Below are 17,249 nucleotides of genomic sequence, written 5' to 3'. Positions count from 1 at the left end.
GCACAATGATGATCCTTACCATTTTGACTTTCTAACTAGCTACGTGACCTTTCATTGATATGCAGCGACCAAGAAAGCCAAGAAAAACAAGATCTAGGTCTCCTCTAGAGGTGAGTTCATATAAATGTCACAGTGAGGCCCTCAGGGCTTTGAAAATCCGTAAATCTAGCCTGACCTGTACATGCTGACAGCTATTCTACAATCCCTACAGGACAACCTGTTGAATGATGAGGAAAGAGCGGTCCTGTACGAGCTAGATCAGTCTTTTCTCACTGACGATGATGAACTAGGAGCTGTGGGATCATCAAAGTGTTCCCAGTGTATGCGCTGTTGTGAACTGGTGTGTCTGGATAAGGGAACCATCAGTATGGTGATCACGTTCCTTATAATGACTATCGGAGTGGCTCTACTGGTGCTGACCATAGAATTGGAGTGGCCTCCACAAGTGAAGGAATTGTCGCTCTATTTCATCTCAGCGGGTGTGTTTGGTCTGGCTGGTGGAGGGACTAACGCCATCGCTGTGTTCATGCTCCTCTTTAAGATACCATTTGTCTATGGGAGTGGGTAAGTGTCGTTGTCAGATTATGGCACCTATTGCATCCTGTTGATATGAAATAAAGGACACCTCATATTATAGTATAGAAGCACCTTAAAAAATATCAAGATCAACACTTTTTGTACTTCCTAAAGTCAGTAGGCTTTAAATGTTGTAAATAAGTTGTTTATGTGGCGCAAGTCTGAACCTATTAGTACTATTCTCTTCTTTGTGTTTGATGTAATTCTCGATTTTCACAGTGTGTTCTACAAACGACACGAGCTTATCCGACAAGTCATCAAGATGATTGTTCTTCAGCTGCTCTTTGACACACAGCACTTAGAGCACTATGTCACACGTAAAATCAAACAATTCTCGTCTCGTGTTCGCATTGTAGACAACATCACCCAAGCTTTGAACTCTTCTGAAATAGAGGAGGTGATTGAAGACAGACTCTCTTATCTATACTCACAACCTGAGTCCTACTATCTGGAGCAGTTAGGACTGAAGAAGGAGGATGTGAAGGGACTTATAAAGCCTTCGATTATCTCACTCTGTGCCGAGTCAGCTCCTTATGTTATGGACACTGTGGCAGATGCCGACTCAGAGCAGGTGAAAGAATTAATGTTTGTTTTGTTTGTGTGGAAGTGTTATTATAATAGTAAAGTATGCAGTAAAGTATACAGTGCAGTAATGGTGTATCATAGTTTGCTTATCATTATTTGTTTGTTTTTGGGGCTCTGTCACATGATTATGCCACAGTGCACATGCGCCAACAATGGCATACGATAATCTGTTTTTTGTTGTTGAAAGTAATGTCTCCCACGGGTCCAAAAAACTTTCCTAGAAACCACCATGATTTTGACATGAGCTTTCTTGTTACAATAACACACAGCCTTTCACATCCAAAACAGCATGTATGCAATCAGCTATACATAATATACCTAAAGAGTGGTATTGCATAAAATAATTATTGATTGGAGTTCTATATATAATTTTATGGCTTGTATGCCTACATGACTTCCTCACAGCAAAGAATTCTATATGTGCGATTGAAGTATACTGAAACTAGCACAAACATTCACCTGTTGCAGGCAATGAATGTGCATCGTTTCAGAGAGCAGATGGACCACTACCTCAACTGGAGGGTGGGGGAGTTGACTGAGAAGAGGGTGGGGTCTCTCATGAGGAAGCTCATCTATAGACACCTTGGCTGGCTGGTAGTGTGGGGCTGTGTGTTTGGATTGGCCACTGGGATAGTCTCTCAAGGACTCAAGATATCACTGAACTTTAATTTTTTAACTAGGTGAACTCTTGCTAATATATTAGCTGTTTATGTTTGATTATTTTGTGTACTGTGCATTCATTTCACTTAATTAGTGTCAGAGCAAATAATTATATAATTTTTGTGATTGTTAAATAGCATATTTTTTCATGGCACATTGACAATAAACTCTTATACATGTATACAGGAGTAGTGGTTAGTCCCACTCAAAATCGTTAACATCAACATCCAATACAGAACTGCTATGAGAATCTAATGTAGTCCTGTAAAGAGTATCTTGAGTGTTCTTAGAAGCATGGTCAGCTAACTGTTCAGCCATGACATCATCAGCTTTGTTATTTGCCTGAAGGGTGTGTTGAAATTCCTTAGACTTGCAGGCTAATAAATTATCCCATTCGTCGTCACTGGCTGAGCCACCGGCCACCTGCTCTAGTCTGGCTTCATGTAGAGGTAGAGCAGCAGTTGTATGGGATCCCTCATTAGCAAAATGGGTTGATTCGTTAGTAGCAATGTTCCACCCTTTTTCGATTAGCGTTGAATTAGCTGTATGCTGTAATTGAGCGTTGGTTTGCCTGCCATCTTCATGATAGAGTCCTAGCTCATCGTACTCAGTCATGTCATCATCTCCTCCAGACCCACACTCCATGCCCTCGGTGAATGAATCTCCCTCACTGCAATTCTCCAGCTCATCAAAGTTGCTGATACTCATCTCTTCGTCACTGTCTTCACTATTACTGGAACCTTTATCAAACCAATTAATAATAGGCGAAGCTGTAGCTCCCAATATCGGCTGTGAAAGTTGAGACTCGATTTCAGCTCGAACACTGTATTCACTCAGGTCTCTAACATCAATGTTCAATGTAGCACCACTAATAATCGGTAGTGATGGTTGATTTTCAGTCCGAGAAATGTGGCTACTGTTCGCTTCAAAGTTTAGACCCTCTTCGCACAGAGAATTGAAGCAGGTGTCATCCTCGTTGGCACAAGTCACTTGACTATCTTCTTCGTTGCTTTCTCGTTCATGGTATGTTCGTCTTTTATTCGATATTCTGGCTCCAAACAAGCTCTGTGTGTTTTGAGAGTTAGTCGTATCATTTCGCGTAGCTGGTAGGTGGTCAGTGTTCTCACGACTAGGTATGGGTGTACTCGAATCAACCAGCATGTTTCCTGTATGTGGTGTAGTGACTATAGTACTGGGCCCAGCTTGTGTTGTTTGAGGGACAGCTGGATCACTTTGAAGAGCAAGAGCCAGCTCAGGAGTTGTAGGTTCCTGAGGAGGAACACAATTTTAATGAACACACTGTACAAATCACTAAAAACATCGCGCTTACGCACATCAGGGTTTTTTGAGGTGGTATCAGTTGGGTGTGTGATGCCCAGTTTTATCTTAGCAATCCTCCACAGTCTCTGCTCCACACTGTCACCAACACTATCAACACAATCCACCTAAAGCCCATACAAAACATAGTTAGTGTAGTAATGCAGTGTGCATTATTATTGAGTACGGATATCATGCCTTACGAGGCTAGAAATATATATGTACATTTTCGGGAACTAAACATGTTACATTACTAGCCTGTAGGGTCTCCAAACAAGATTCTCTGAAAGCCTCTTCAGTGCTATGCTTGACAATACTAGCCACTGCCTCAGCCAACAGAGGGAGAGCTGTCACCATGATTGACTTCGCCTGTAACAAAATAACGAACAAAAATTTTCTTCACACATTAATTTTATAACAGTTGCTGTATAAAAATTCTCAGAATTGATTATAGGAACAATCTATAGGTACATAACGGAGCTTACCTTTGAGTGTGAGCCATAGTTACAGGCAATCTTGTTGAGTGCTGAGTGAGTAGCTTGGTGAAATTTCCTTGACTGCGACATGATTAACCCTTGAAGCTCTGCTCTCAGTCTGTGTATAAGTTCCATCTGCTGTTTCCATCGAATGTTTTCGCTGAGTTGGGTCTTGTCAGTGCTGCTCGGGTCCTCTAGGAACAGGAACATGATGAGGGTGTGCCTGGGGGGTTGGGAGGAGGACTGCCGGGTGTTAGTGACATCATAGACATAACTGGGAGCTGCCACCTGGTCGTCTGAATGGGGTGATATTCGATAATAACATGATACAGCTACTACCTACAGGTACCGTATGTGTACTACATCAGTTAATGAGTCTAAGTGAATTCGACTAGCATATGCAGTGCATAAAGTATTGGATAACTCACCTGTGTGGTGAGTGCCAGTTGGTGAGAGTGAGAGGCCGTAGCAGTCCCAGTCAGCCAGTAATGAGAGAGGGAAACCAGGCTGGGACTCAGGGAGTACCAACGGTAGAGAGTGGGAACCGTACACAAATATCTATACCCATTCTATACTCAGGAAAATTATAATACTGCCTGGTACAGAGATACATTAATTTTTGTGAAAACACGAAAACTTAAGTGCAGGATACATGTATCTTTTGACAGAGCTTGTTGATGGGTATTTTTTTACCCTTCTTCAGTCGTAGGTGAGGTAGTACAGCCACCATTGAGAATAGCTTGAGAGAGACCTTCCTACCATCTTGAAGTAGGAGGGAGTCAGGTAGTGTCTGTATGTCTCCTTTGAACAACTTTAACTTGGCCAAACGGGAATCCAACCTTGGAAAGCAAAACAAATGCACCATGTTTCAAACTCTGAATACAAGGTTTTTGTGCTAAGTTTTTGGTACTCAATGTAGTATTCAGACAGCCCTGAGCTCTTAGGTCAACTACCACTGTGTTTTTTGTACAAGGAAGGCTCTGAATTATCGCATGACTCTATGTATGACCAAGGGCTTATTGGTATGACTCATACCAAACAGACAAGTACAAGTAGACCCCCCCCCCCTTTGAACAATCTCATACTTGCTGTTATACCTTTTTTTGATGTAATGATTGTCTGAGGTGATGAGTAATGGTGGTCTGCACGACGTCTTGATACTAGTGGTTTCAAAAGCAACTCGAACAATGGGGCTCTTGTGTCTGTCTCTAACAAGAAGGCTCAGTGAGACCTACAATATAAAGATGGGTTTAAATTTAGTCGAGCAAATACTAACCTCAGGATTTAAAAGCTGTATCAAGTGCAACTGTTTCCCCAGCTTTCTTCCGGCATCTTTCAAGTCACCTTCAAAAGAGAGCACCTAGAAACAATACAACAATACATTAATAGTTAAGAGGGATAATAATATTTTTACCATTTTCACCAAGAGTGCCGCTGGGTGCAGATCAGTGGGACGAGTTACCATGGACTCTTGGATCACTGGCTCCACCTCCTGGGTTGCTCCTCCACTCCATCCCTCTAGAGCATACCGAGTGACCCGGCCAGGCTCCCCTGTACGACGACAAAGAACCTCCATTACTGGCTGCTCTTCATTGCAAGACTGCAGTCGGAGGTTAGGGCAGAGGTGACCTGGAGGAGTTTGAATGTTTAAATACGTATCGTTTGCATATTAAACACTTAACAAATTTGTTTGATGAATGCTACTCCATCCAGGAAGTATGCTCCGAGGCCAAATGCTAGCACTGAAAAACAAAGAATATTTTGCACGTCAGTATTACAGATAAAGTATTAGTTCAGACCTCTTAGTTGCAATTTGCATGATGCATCACTGGTAGACGATTGCGTTAACGTATCTATGGCAACAGTCAAACTTGGTCTGAGCTGCTTGAGAGCTGATCTCGACAGATGTTCACACTGCAGATTCAGGAACAGCAGCACACCCTCCACAACCTGCACAAAAATTGAGTGCATGTTATACACACAGACCTCAGAAAAAAACTTACATTGCTCAATGTGGAAATGGTCATTGCAAGTCATTGTTTAGCGGTTTTCTTTGCTGCCTTTAATAATAAGTCTTTGTTAATTCCTTTGTTGCCTTTTTCTTCTACTCTTTCTTTGTTGCAATTAACGTAACAAACCTCGTGTGGTGACGTCAGCCAATTATTGCCTCTTTGTTTTTGTGTGGCTTCGGCACTACCGTCTTGTGTACGTACATGTAGCTAGCTGTAGAACTCAAGGTATTAGACAGCTTAGAGGCGAGTACTAGTGGCCCTGAACAAGCCAAACTCTCATCGGACAAGATCTGAGGGGGACTGAAACGAGTAGAGATTGTGATCGCTTGACAAACACCCCAGAATAGGTCTGTGAACACTCCCCTTTTCACAAGATCTCCACACCATTATGGTAAGCTTATTAAACGTGTGAGGGTTTGGGCTACAGTTAAGTTACTGGCTACCCTCTAAGTCTGGAACAGTAGGTTTATTAAAGTCTAGACTGGTCAGTCCTTTATTACTATAGTCTGATCACTGAGATAGGCTGGCTATAATCTATGGTTACTCTTTACTATGGTAGAGTGTGAAGCTTTTAATATAATACTTGGTCCTGACCAGTATCAGCCCATCAGTAACCAGCCCATTTGCTTACACTCTGTTACTATACTAGGGCTAGATCTTAGTTACAAGCTGTATATAAATACACATCACCTATATGTTCGTATCTAGACAGTATAATTATTGTTATCACTGCTTGTACAGTACATCCATGTGGTGTCTGTCTGTACTTTTATTGTCTTGATTAATTTGCGTTAGTAAAGTTTCTCTCCTGTGTGTGTGTGTGTGTTTTACAGTGGAACCTTTAAGTAACTGACACATTTGGATAGCATGTTGTGGTCATTATACAGGGGTAGCCAGCCTTTGTGTATAGGTTGTTTTGTCTCGAGCTGTTCCTTTAGGGCTACCTGGTATTGTAGTTGGCCATTTCTTCATGGGTGGCCATTAAGAGGGTAGGTTCTACTGTGTTCACTGCCCCTCCCACGCACCCACTCCCTCCTCTCAGTGACACACCCCTCTAACGCCTTACACTACACACACACACCCCTCACACCCTCACACGCACCCCCACACTACACACTACACACACACACACACACACACACACCACAGGCCAGCTCTGATGAACCTCCCTGTCTGAGCATTGGTACAGAAGTGAGTGCCAAGTACAGAGGAGCTTTCTGTGAGGCTACCATCAAGATTGCAAAGAAACTGGTCAAGTGTAAGGTAGGTACATGTGTAACTGTGGTCTCTCTATACACCCAGAGGTGCTATACACTCAGAGGTGGTGGTCTATTGGGTGGAGCATACTGTACGGTAGACTGATAGAGTCAATGTGACCTTATTGGGTTGTTTACAAGATGAATGTGTTTTCATCTGGGAAGGAAAACTTGAAAGGCTTGAGTACATTTTTACTGACAGATGGGGTGTGATACACACAAGGTTATGGGAGCTCTAGGGGGTCCAGTGTGGGAAATTCAGCATTAACTCTCTTACCTCACATCAGGCATGCACACTTTCGACTGCTTGTTTCCTTTGTGATTTGCTGTCTGCTTGTTGGTCATCCCTAAGTGTGTAAACATTAAAAGGTCTAGCTCCAATCTCGTTGTTGTGTACAGTGTATAATTATAATCATCTGATTCCTATTATATGGTTGTTATGGAGACAATGGCTTAATTAACATTTTTAACCACAGCTAATGATGTGTGTGTGTGGCAATAGAGCCAAACTGTTACACTAAAAACAAAATAATAATGTACTAGTATTCAATTTTTAGACATGGTAGAAAACGTCTGTTGGTTGATCTAATGTATTTACTATTTATTAATAGAGGCTGTAGTTAGAACTGCCAATACTAAACCAATCATATTCTTAAATGTATACGGTCTCATGTAAAATTATGCTGTTTTGACTCGCTTTCTTTGTGTAGGTGTCGTATACCAAGGGCCAGACAGCCATGGTCAACAATGATGTCATCAAAGGACCTCTCAAGGTACAGTCAGTAATGGATAGTATTCATTAGTATTCAATGCATAGTCATTAGTTTCTGATGATATTTGTCCTTCATGGTGGCCCTTAGTTAATGCACTCTAAGCTGTCTGATAAGTGAATTTGTACTTTTAATAGGCTACTGGATGAAATTAAAATAGACAGACACACACACAGCTTTACTGTATTCCCTTGTGTGGCTACGCCTCGAGGCATAATAACTGGTCAGGTGTCCATGTGTTAGCTTAAGCCTGAATAGATGGTGGCATTAAAACCACCTTGTTGGGTGTGTGTGTGTGCATTTCTTTGTCTCAGGAGCAGCTTGTTGTCACTAGTCTACCCACTAATCACTTTACTTGTAATCCACTTTAGCCTAAACACACACAAAGCCCACTATATTGTTGTTGTAGACCTACTTTGCTCTTGTAAATATTGAGAGCCTCAAATTAACCAACAATACTTGTACTAGAGACCCTGGGGCAATGAATTTGTCCCTTACAATTGAAATGCTGTCCTGCTATGGATTGACTGTCATAGAAAGAAGTGATTTGGGTCTTAATTGTCTTTTAAAAATTTAAGGTACCGTAAAAGGTGTCCTTTCTTAGTAGTGGTTTTTCACTTTTTTTACTCCTTGAGACAGCTGTGTTGTTTCCGTGGACTATGTAGGCTCTTTCTGGTTGTTGTGAGGGAGATTGATATTTGAATGTTTGGCATTTGTCAATTAGCAACCCGTGTGTTCACAATACTACACCTCCCTATTGCTTTGTTGTGCTGTACTATAATATTATATCTTTGTCAGCTGAAGCCAAGCCACAAACATTCACTTCCATGTATCTACATGTGGGGTGCGGGTGAGTGTGTGTGAGTGTGTGTGTGTGTGTGTGTGGGGTGCGGGGAGTGTGTGTGTGTGTGTGTGTTATGGCCAAGCGTGTACCTGGTTATAGTTGCAGCTCTACAGCCCTCAGATCATGTGAGCATTTCCTGATGGTCACATGTGCTTGTGATTATGGGATAGGGACTCGAGTGTTTCAGCTTAGTGTGGAGCTGACACTTTATCCACAATATGTTAATGGTGTGTAGCACGGATATGTAGCTCTGACCTTTGATTCATTGCGGATTGCTTGCCCCCAGCTGTGGTGTGTGTGTGTGTGTGTGTGTGTGTGTGTGTGTGTGTGTGTGTGTGTGTGTGTGTGTACATGTGTTTGTGTGTGTGTGTAGTTTGATATTCATATATTAGGGCATACCAATGGTAGACTAATTACTGTACTCTCATTTAATGAGTATGTTGGTTTGATAGTGTGATATCAATGTTAATTGTGACTGGCATTCACACACACACACACACAACAGGCTGGCTCACAGGTGGAGGTCAAGCAACCTGACGGCCAGTTTCTAATGGCAACCATCAACAAACTGACCGACCAGAGCACCTACACAGTTGGTAAGTAACATACACCATACTGATCTTACAGTGTATAATAATCTTAGCAGTGTATACACATGCACTGCTTCAGCTGTGTTTAGATCACAATATCAAGATTAGATTACAAACTTAGGTGTTGTTGATGATAGGGTTACTGTTGCTATAACAAAGAGGGCCACTCAATGTGTACACAAAAGGAAACTTCATATTGATGATTAATGGCTGGTGGTTTGTATTCTCTTAATTTAATACATCCACTTGCTACTTTACTCATCCATTAGCGCGTTTGCGATTACCACCATTTATAGCATTCCTTATGCCATTAGACTTGGCTTCTTTGACTTGTCTCTTACTGAGTGCTTGATAAATAGTTTATTCTATGCATACATTTGGCATGATTATGTATAAACACTGTCTCAACTAATTCAACAGCTACTGTACAGGTATAGTAATAGTCAACAATGTTAGCACAGTGTGTAGCAGTTGTAGTAGTAGTGTCATACTCTTAACCTCTATAGATTCTGGAGACTCATTATTAATTGCCAAACACATACCCACACACACACACACCACCCCCCCCCAAACACATACCCACACACACACACCCCACCCCCCCCCCCAACACACATAAACACACACATACCCCCACCCCCCAAAACACACACACACACACACACCCCACCACCACCACACACAGTGTTTGATGATGGTGACGAACGTACACTCAAGCGTTCCTCGCTGTGTCTACAAGGAGCACGTCACTTCCACGTGAGTGAGAGCCTCGACAACCAACCGCTAACTGACCCCGAGAACTTTGGTGCTCCTGTCAAGAAATCTGGTCGTAAGAGACGACGACTTAGCCCCGGGTCATCTCAGGAGGAGTCTAGCGTCAAGAAGAAATGTGCCTACCCGCCAGAGTTCCCCGTTGGCAAGGTGAGGGTGTGTGGTGGGTGGGATTGTGTGTGTGTGTGGGGGGAGTACTGGCCCGAGAGGTCATAGAGGTCATACACTAGCTATGTTGTATTTATTCTAACTATTAATGCTTGATTTTGAGGTTTGTTTACACTCACACTCACTGCCCTCTCCTTAGGCTGTGTTCTTGGAGAATGACCGACGTCGGTCCTGCTGGTTGCCCGCGGTGATAGTCCCCGCCCACTATGTCATGGACGAGAGTGAGATGACCCCGGACACAATCTGTCTGAGATCATTCAAGGATGGACGATTGTGAGTGTTTCCTCTAAACAGTGTCTGTTTTGATTGTTCCTCTACAGAGGTCAGAGGTCACTGTGCATTACTTGACCCATAATTATACTTATGTTGCTGGACAAGTTTGCTAGACTTATAGTCTGTGCCTGCTTTAATTACCAATCTAGAATACTGTACTCACTGTACTCATTGTGAATGTCCATCAAAACAACTCTTACTCTGATTTGTATCTTTCCCCTCAGTTTTGCAGCCACTCAGAATGAGCTGCACGACTTCTCGCCTGACAAGGAGCCACTGCTGAGCATGCTCGAGGGAGAGATTCAAGCAATGTACATGTGCAAGCCAGGTGGGTGGGGGTCTGCATGTGCAAGCCAGGTGGGTGGGGGTCTGCATGTGCAAGCCAGGTGGGTGGGGGTCTGCATGTGTATCTTTTCTTCAGTGGATATATATGTGTGCAATGTTCATTTTATACTTTGCAGTACATATACAAGTCATGTAGTTCCTGTTTGTGTTTGCGTATACTGAATGTAACTTCCACTACTGAACATTGTAGTTGTTAGCCCCCGCAATACATGTACTATACTTCGTACATGTGCGTACATCTGTGGTTAATGAAACTTCATTTGTGGTCACCACACTAATTAATCCAGGTCTTTGAATGAATGGCAGCTGCCTCTAGTGATATACGAGTTAACAAAAGCAAAAAGTGTTCTTTAACCTTTTTATGTATGACTATACCATGCATTTACACCTGCCATATCTTGTATGCTTATGGCTGTCAAGAAGCATTAGCATGTGTGTGAGTGTGAGAGTTCACAAAATTGACAGCTTCCATGTGTTCACTACCATGTGCTTGTATTTTTTAATTGTCACTGTACATGATTGCATTGGCCATGGCTCTGTGTGTGTGTGTTGCAGCCATTGAGAGGGCCACTGCCTACCTGGACACTGGAGAGCTGCCCTGGGACATGGACCTCTTTGACAAGAATACTGAGGTAAGCTGCTCCCATATAACTGTTAAGTCTGTTAGTGTCTCACAGAAATATGTATTGTACTATAGTTTATAGTACATGCTTCTAAGCTAGTACAGTAAGCCTCATTGCCCATGCTCTTGACAAATAAGTTAAACTCGAAAAGTACCGAGTTCCACGCTGTACATGTACATGGCGGCCAACGCAGTTTTAAAGAGTTATGAGCTGTATCAGGAGTCACTCCATATAATACACTCGTCTTGTTTACAAGTAGAGAGTTTGTGGTATGTACTTATACTGTTTACATACATCAGTCCCCCTCCCAGCGTCCCAGTCCCCTCCGCCCACGAGACTGCACCTCCTCTGAGCAGGAGGATACCATCACTCCCGAGGACAGAGAGGACTTCATGCAACGCTACACCTCCTTCCTTGAGTCCAAGGGAACCCCACTGTCTCGACCCGCTATGGTCGGACAGAAGGAACTTGACCTGCACCGTCTCTACAAGATGGTGAACGAAATAGGGGGCATGGATCGAGTGACACAGGAGATGAAATGGAGGTCCATTTATCTGAGGCTGGGCATGCCTCCCACAACCACCGCATCCTATGCCATTAGCAGGGCTTACAAGAAGTGAGTTACCTACCTACCGACATTTTGTACTATAATACATTACAATTATGACGACTAGTCAGCTGAAATTGCGCCAGAATCCATCTAAGGCCCTCGAATATCCAAATTTGTTTGGGTGTATGTGGCCCTATAAATGGTGCTATAATTATAGGCTTTTGAATGTCGCATTTAGAGAGTTTCTGTAACTATGGTACTTGTTCTCAATAGCTGTTATTGCAAAAAAACACACACTGCGGTAGATTCCACAGTCGTGCTTAGTGCATACAGCTGCATGTATACACAGTGTCTGTGATTACACTGTCTTCCATTTGCCCCAGTGAGCTGCAAAGCACGGTAGTTAGTTCAGTACAAGTGTATCAGATTTCATAGCCTCCTTCTTATGTTACTCCTGCAGATACCTCAATGCCTTTGAGCTGTTTGAGAAGGGCAAGGGTGCTAAAGTCGGGAAAGAGGCGTCGAAACAGTCTCGTAAACGTTTGGCCGTTGCCATTGACAACTGTGAGGAAGATCAGCAACAAAAGCAACAACAACAACCACCAAAGAGTGAAAAAGTCGAGGAAAAAGTTTTACCTAAAATTACGAGAAATACGAAAATAGAACGCATTGAACCGAGGATAAATTTGGAGAAGATGATTAACTCTTCTTTGGAGAAGGCAAAGGCACTTCCTCGAGTGGACAAGCAAAAGCTGGAGTCACCAAAGGTCAATCGAAGCGATAAGCCGGTCAAACAGGTCAAACCTGTTACTAAGGAAGTGAAAGCTGGCTCCAAGGAGGACGACACTAGGTCGCGTAGTACAGAGGTCAAGTCAGAGATATCAGATCAGGAAGGATCAATGGTGAGTGCCATACAATACAGTACTGTATATTGTGTTGGATTGGTGCATGATGGAATTTTGGGCTTTGACTATACCCTAACCCCAGCTATGAAGGTATATTGTATTATTATGTGCACTTACACACGCACACTGCCCCCAGATTGAGAACAGCATCAATGGTGATGAGGCTCGGCCTGATGAGAGGAGGGTGGGCGTGAGGTGTCCTGGGGGGTACGCTGAGAATGACAACGTCCTGGTCTGGTACGGGAAGGGAAAGTCCCTCAAAACTTATCAGGTGTGTTTAGTATTGCTTACACGTGAATCTACACTCTTTGTGCTTAGTAGTACTCGTTCAGTATACTTATTATGTGGTGCTTGTGTGTGTGTTTGTGTATAGCCAAGAGTCCAGAGAGAGAGAGAGTACCAAATGTAGCATATAGCCCCTTGTGTCTGATGTATTTGGAAAGTAACGTGACTTCCTGACTTCCTGTTTGATAACTGCATGACCAATCTGAATGCCTGGAGCCGCTACTTGCATCATGGCAGTATTGCCAAATTGTCATTAATTGATCACGCGTTTCAGACAGGAATTCACGTTACTTTCCAAGTGTAAGGCAATGCTACGTCCTTTCGATACTTTATTATGACTCTTGGTATAGCATTGCTAAATGGCTGACGGTTTTTTTTACAACAATTGTACATCTAAACACTAAACTGATCCCCCTCCCCACACACTCACACTGACAGGCCAAGATCCAGAGCATTGACAAGAGCTCCATGGGACGTACCTACTTGGTGCACTACAACGGCTGGAACAATCGCTACAACGAGTGGATAGAGGAACAACGACTGGCGGGAAAGGTTACGGGGGAACCAAAGCCCAGCAGACCTCTCTTCTCAAAGGTTAGCTATTGAATAGTGTTGTGTAGAGACATATTGTACACTGTGACTTACAAAATATGTAATAACCGGGGTTAGGATGGGCCTACATTATTTGTAGTTAGCTCTAGACTATACTGTGTATATTGCAATGTACATGTACTTGCATGCAGCAACTTGTTGGGGTTGTTTGTAGTACGTATGTACATGTGCTTGCATTTATATTGTGCTGTGTATGCTGAATGGAAGTAGTTGCTTCATCCTTGAAAGGGTCTGTCTGTGAGTGTTGAAATCGCATTAACTTTAATACTTATTGTTTAGCCCCTTACACCATTACTGGCGTAGGCAATTACTGGCGTAGGCAATTACTGGCGTAGGCAATTACTGGCGTAGGCAATTACTGGCGTAGGCAATTACTGGCGTAGGCAATTACTGGCGCGTAGGCAATTACTGGCGTAGGCAATTACTGGCGTAGGCAATTACTGGCGTAGGCAATTACTGGCGTAGGCAATTACTGGCGCGTAGGCAATTACTGGCGTAGGCAATTACTGGCGTAGGCATGTTGATTTAGAAGTTTACAAACTGTAATAATAGCCAGGGCTAATCAAAACATTCGTAATTGATTTGTAAGAGGTTGTCATGCCTACACACTCTAGGCTTCTGTATTCACATTGTAAATGTTTTTGTGGGACTTTTATTTATTTGCTTACTGTGTTGAATGGGCTCCTTTAATTGTTGCAGTACCTCTCTAATTAATTCTTTTGTCTTCTCAAGGAAGTTCTATTGTCCACTAAAATCTATGCACACGTCTACTGTGTTGTGGTTGCCATGCAGCTCATGAATTGTACTCATACGGCTTTCTTTTCTCATTCCACAGAAGAAGAATAAGAGACAAAAGCCACCATCAACCCCACGAACAACAGAGAGTACCACGCCTTCTCCTGCCCCCTCACCGGCCACACCCACATCCATTCCCATAACCACCCCCTCAAGTATACCCCCTAATGACGGCAATGGACCTCAAAAGTTGAGGCTCAAAGAGGAACCGAAAGAACAGTCCCTGAAAAAGACCCCTCAGCTACCAAAACCTGTTGCTGCTAACGGTAATATTGCGGTGAAAAAGCCGAGAGGCAAAAAACGAAATCGATCACTGAGTGAAGCAAACATCTGTAGTCCTCCATCCCCAGAATTGATTGAAGCGATCTCTTTGGACGTCTCCCCACCCAAGACCCCCCATCTCTCACCCCCCATAGAGCAGCCCATCCCATCTCCCCCTAAACCAGCCGAGCCATCAATAAACCCTGCCTCCCGTACTTCATGGGTGGAGCCAACTCCTGCGACCCCCAGCAGCGAACCCGCTCCCGACCTGGACGAGGGGATACAAGTGAAACGAGAGGAGAGTTGGGACAGCCCCAGGGGATCTACTTCATCCTCCATCGAACACGGAAGTCGGTCCACTTCATCGTCTAGCGGACACGGAAGTCTGAGCAGTGGAGGGAGTGAGAGTGGGGAGGAGGTTGTGCCTCGTGGCCTGGGGGGACTGGCCGCCGTGGCAGCTGCAGCCAACGCCCTCGTCATTGCCGAGAAAGTTCCCGATACTGCCAGAGTTGTACCACGACCGCTTGAAAGAGTGGAGTCTGATCTCTCTGTGGATGGATTATCAGTACTAGCTACACAAGCCTCACAAGCCACACTCTCCACACATGGCACACCAACCACAAACTCGAGTGTTGACTCATTAAGAAACCCCTCAGGCAACGCCCCCTCGACACAAGAACCCCCCCAGACTACCGCTCCCTCGCTACCCCCAAACAGTGACAGTAGTAACGGCTACGAGACTGAAGACAGTTTGTACGCGGACAGGAAGTCACCTGACAACAAGCCTTCGAGTGACAAGGAGATGACGCCCCCTATGGAGATAAATGAGCGTGGCAAGAGGAAGTCCCCGGTGGGCAAGCGAAAGTACGCTGAGAGTGAAGAGGACTACGAGGCGAGGAAGATGGCTAGGAGGGCGGAGCTTAACTTCAAGATTGATTTCTGTGAGTTCTATAATTGTGTTGTTTTTTTTTATTATGTGTAAGCTACATATACTATTGCTAGTAACTCTACTTCTCTATTATTAATATTGACTCCCTCCCTCCACAGCCCAACTTCCTGAGATGAACAGAGGGGAAAGAACAGTGCTCATTCAGCACAAAATCCGTGAGCTGCAGTCTAGATGGATGGAGCTGAGGTCAGAGGTCGCCTACCTCGAGCGTAAGAAGAGAAGGGCAAGACGGAAAGAAAGAGACAGTGAGTGGCTTGGTGTTCTTCTGTAATACTCTGTCTTTAGGGCCTCTGGGTGGTAGGTAGGACACTTGCTGCTACTAAGTTACTGATACAATGTGGCCTATGGAGAATTCGTTACGTGCACAAATTCTACTTTACCATCATGCCATCCACCCCTTGAACTTTATCATTATGCCTACATGCTTTTGCAGTATTCACATATCTTTGTGCTGTACCCCCCCCCCCCCCCCCCCCCCTCCTGTACTGTGTAAGGTATTTGTGCTGTACCCCCCCCCCCCCTCCTGTACTGTGTAAGGTATTTGTGCTGTACCCCCCCCCCCCTCCTGTACTCTGTAAGGTATATTGTGCTCTACCCCCCGTGCCATGCACTCATTGATCCCCCTTGTATTTCACCATCATGCCCGTTCATTGACTCATTTGTAGACTACCGCTTATTGACTCCTTTGCCCATTCATTGACCCCCTTGCCCGTTCATTGACTCCCTTGCCCGTTCATTATATTGACCCCCTTTCTCGTTCATTGAGTCATTTGTCTCCCCTCTCACAGCTGCTCGTCTCCAAGCAACGACCTCATCAACCCAGACTGCAACACCACCCTCAACAGAGCCACCTCCTCAAGCCCCCTCCGTCCACTGTCACTGAGCTGTTTCTATAGACCCCACCCTTCGTAACCATGACAATCGTGCATGTATGTCCCTAGTTTACAGCTGTCTTAATGAACTCTGAACTCTATATATTCGTTCAACGCTTTGAAGGAGTTTCTCAATGTAATTTTCTCTGTCTATAGAAATTAGCATCACTGTACATGTACATGTATGTTCTTATGCTTTAGCCATTTTATGTACAGTGTCATGTAATGTCAACCCATGCAAATATATAAGTTATATAATTATATACTTTTTGCCATCTATATAATAAATATATAATGTTACGCTATCTGTGGATTGAGTCATGCAAATCAGCAGACTTTTAGTTCTAGCTTCTAGGAAATGGTTTGGTAGAGTCAGTATACCCCAGCTGCAGTTATTAAATGTAGCCTCGATCCCAGCTAGCCCCCTCACTTTCTCAATTGAGAGCGGCCTGGAATCGAGGCTATATTAGGTCCTTGTCAAAAAGAGGGGTGGGGCTGGTTGCAGCTATAGTTCGAGCTCCACGTGGCTGACTGCAGTAGGCAGAACGCCCTGCACCAGTCAGTTCAAGCCTAGCCGGCCAGGGCCAGGGGCATCAGATTGGAACAGCAAGAACCACGCTCAAAACAAGAAGTGAATTTACAAATTAATTTGGTCGAAAAATGTGGCATTCATCTGATTAATGATCGTACGTTTAATCCCCCTGCAAATTAATTTTGTAATAGGCCTAGCTAGTCTAGATTTACTCCACACATA

The 17,249-nt window shown here is 43.8% G+C and overlaps 3 protein-coding genes across 4 annotated transcripts; 2 read left to right on the top strand and 1 right to left on the bottom strand.

Annotated features, from left to right (window-relative positions):
• Window positions 1–6: 6 nt before the first annotated feature.
• LOC135349186 (uncharacterized) lies at window positions 7–1,988 on the top strand. The gene is made up of 4 exons (XM_064547684.1): window positions 7–110; window positions 212–564; window positions 796–1,147; window positions 1,630–1,988. Exons 1-4 carry the CDS (start codon window positions 60–62, stop codon window positions 1,843–1,845), a joined length of 972 nt encoding a protein of 323 aa, XP_064403754.1. The 5' UTR covers window positions 7–59; the 3' UTR covers window positions 1,846–1,988.
• A 51-nt stretch (window positions 1,989–2,039) lies between these two features.
• On the bottom strand, window positions 2,040–5,762 carry LOC135349184 (uncharacterized). Its single transcript, XM_064547681.1, has 11 exons — window positions 5,618–5,762; window positions 5,414–5,564; window positions 5,297–5,356; window positions 5,029–5,243; window positions 4,891–4,974; window positions 4,712–4,845; window positions 4,267–4,453; window positions 4,043–4,172; window positions 3,624–3,910; window positions 3,156–3,507; window positions 2,040–3,090 (listed from the first exon to the last, which is right to left on the bottom strand). The coding sequence occupies exons 1-10, from the start codon at window positions 5,639–5,641 to the stop codon at window positions 3,346–3,348; spliced, it is 1,434 nt and encodes a 477-aa protein (XP_064403751.1). The 5' UTR covers window positions 5,642–5,762; the 3' UTR covers window positions 2,040–3,090; window positions 3,156–3,345.
• A 12-nt stretch (window positions 5,763–5,774) lies between these two features.
• Window positions 5,775–16,727, top strand: LOC135349182 (AT-rich interactive domain-containing protein 4B-like). Of its 2 annotated transcripts, none has more exons than XM_064547679.1 (15): window positions 5,775–6,017; window positions 6,776–6,889; window positions 7,593–7,655; window positions 9,002–9,092; window positions 9,772–10,007; window positions 10,165–10,298; window positions 10,523–10,626; window positions 11,199–11,275; window positions 11,578–11,882; window positions 12,277–12,718; window positions 12,858–12,992; window positions 13,445–13,600; window positions 14,454–15,615; window positions 15,722–15,868; window positions 16,412–16,727. In XM_064547679.1, the coding sequence occupies exons 1-15, from the start codon at window positions 6,015–6,017 to the stop codon at window positions 16,504–16,506; spliced, it is 3,264 nt and encodes a 1,087-aa protein (XP_064403749.1). In that variant the 5' UTR covers window positions 5,775–6,014; the 3' UTR covers window positions 16,507–16,727. The 2 variants fall into 2 exon arrangements, with proteins under 2 accessions (XP_064403749.1, XP_064403747.1); XM_064547677.1 differs by having other exon boundaries at window positions 11,566–11,882.
• The last annotated feature ends 522 nt before the right edge of the window (window positions 16,728–17,249 follow it).

This window comes from Halichondria panicea, chromosome 15 (genome assembly GCF_963675165.1).
Source record: "Halichondria panicea chromosome 15, odHalPani1.1, whole genome shotgun sequence".
Classification (NCBI taxonomy): Eukaryota; Metazoa; Porifera; class Demospongiae; order Suberitida; family Halichondriidae; genus Halichondria; species Halichondria panicea.
This window is presented reverse-complemented; position numbering and strand designations above follow the sequence as displayed.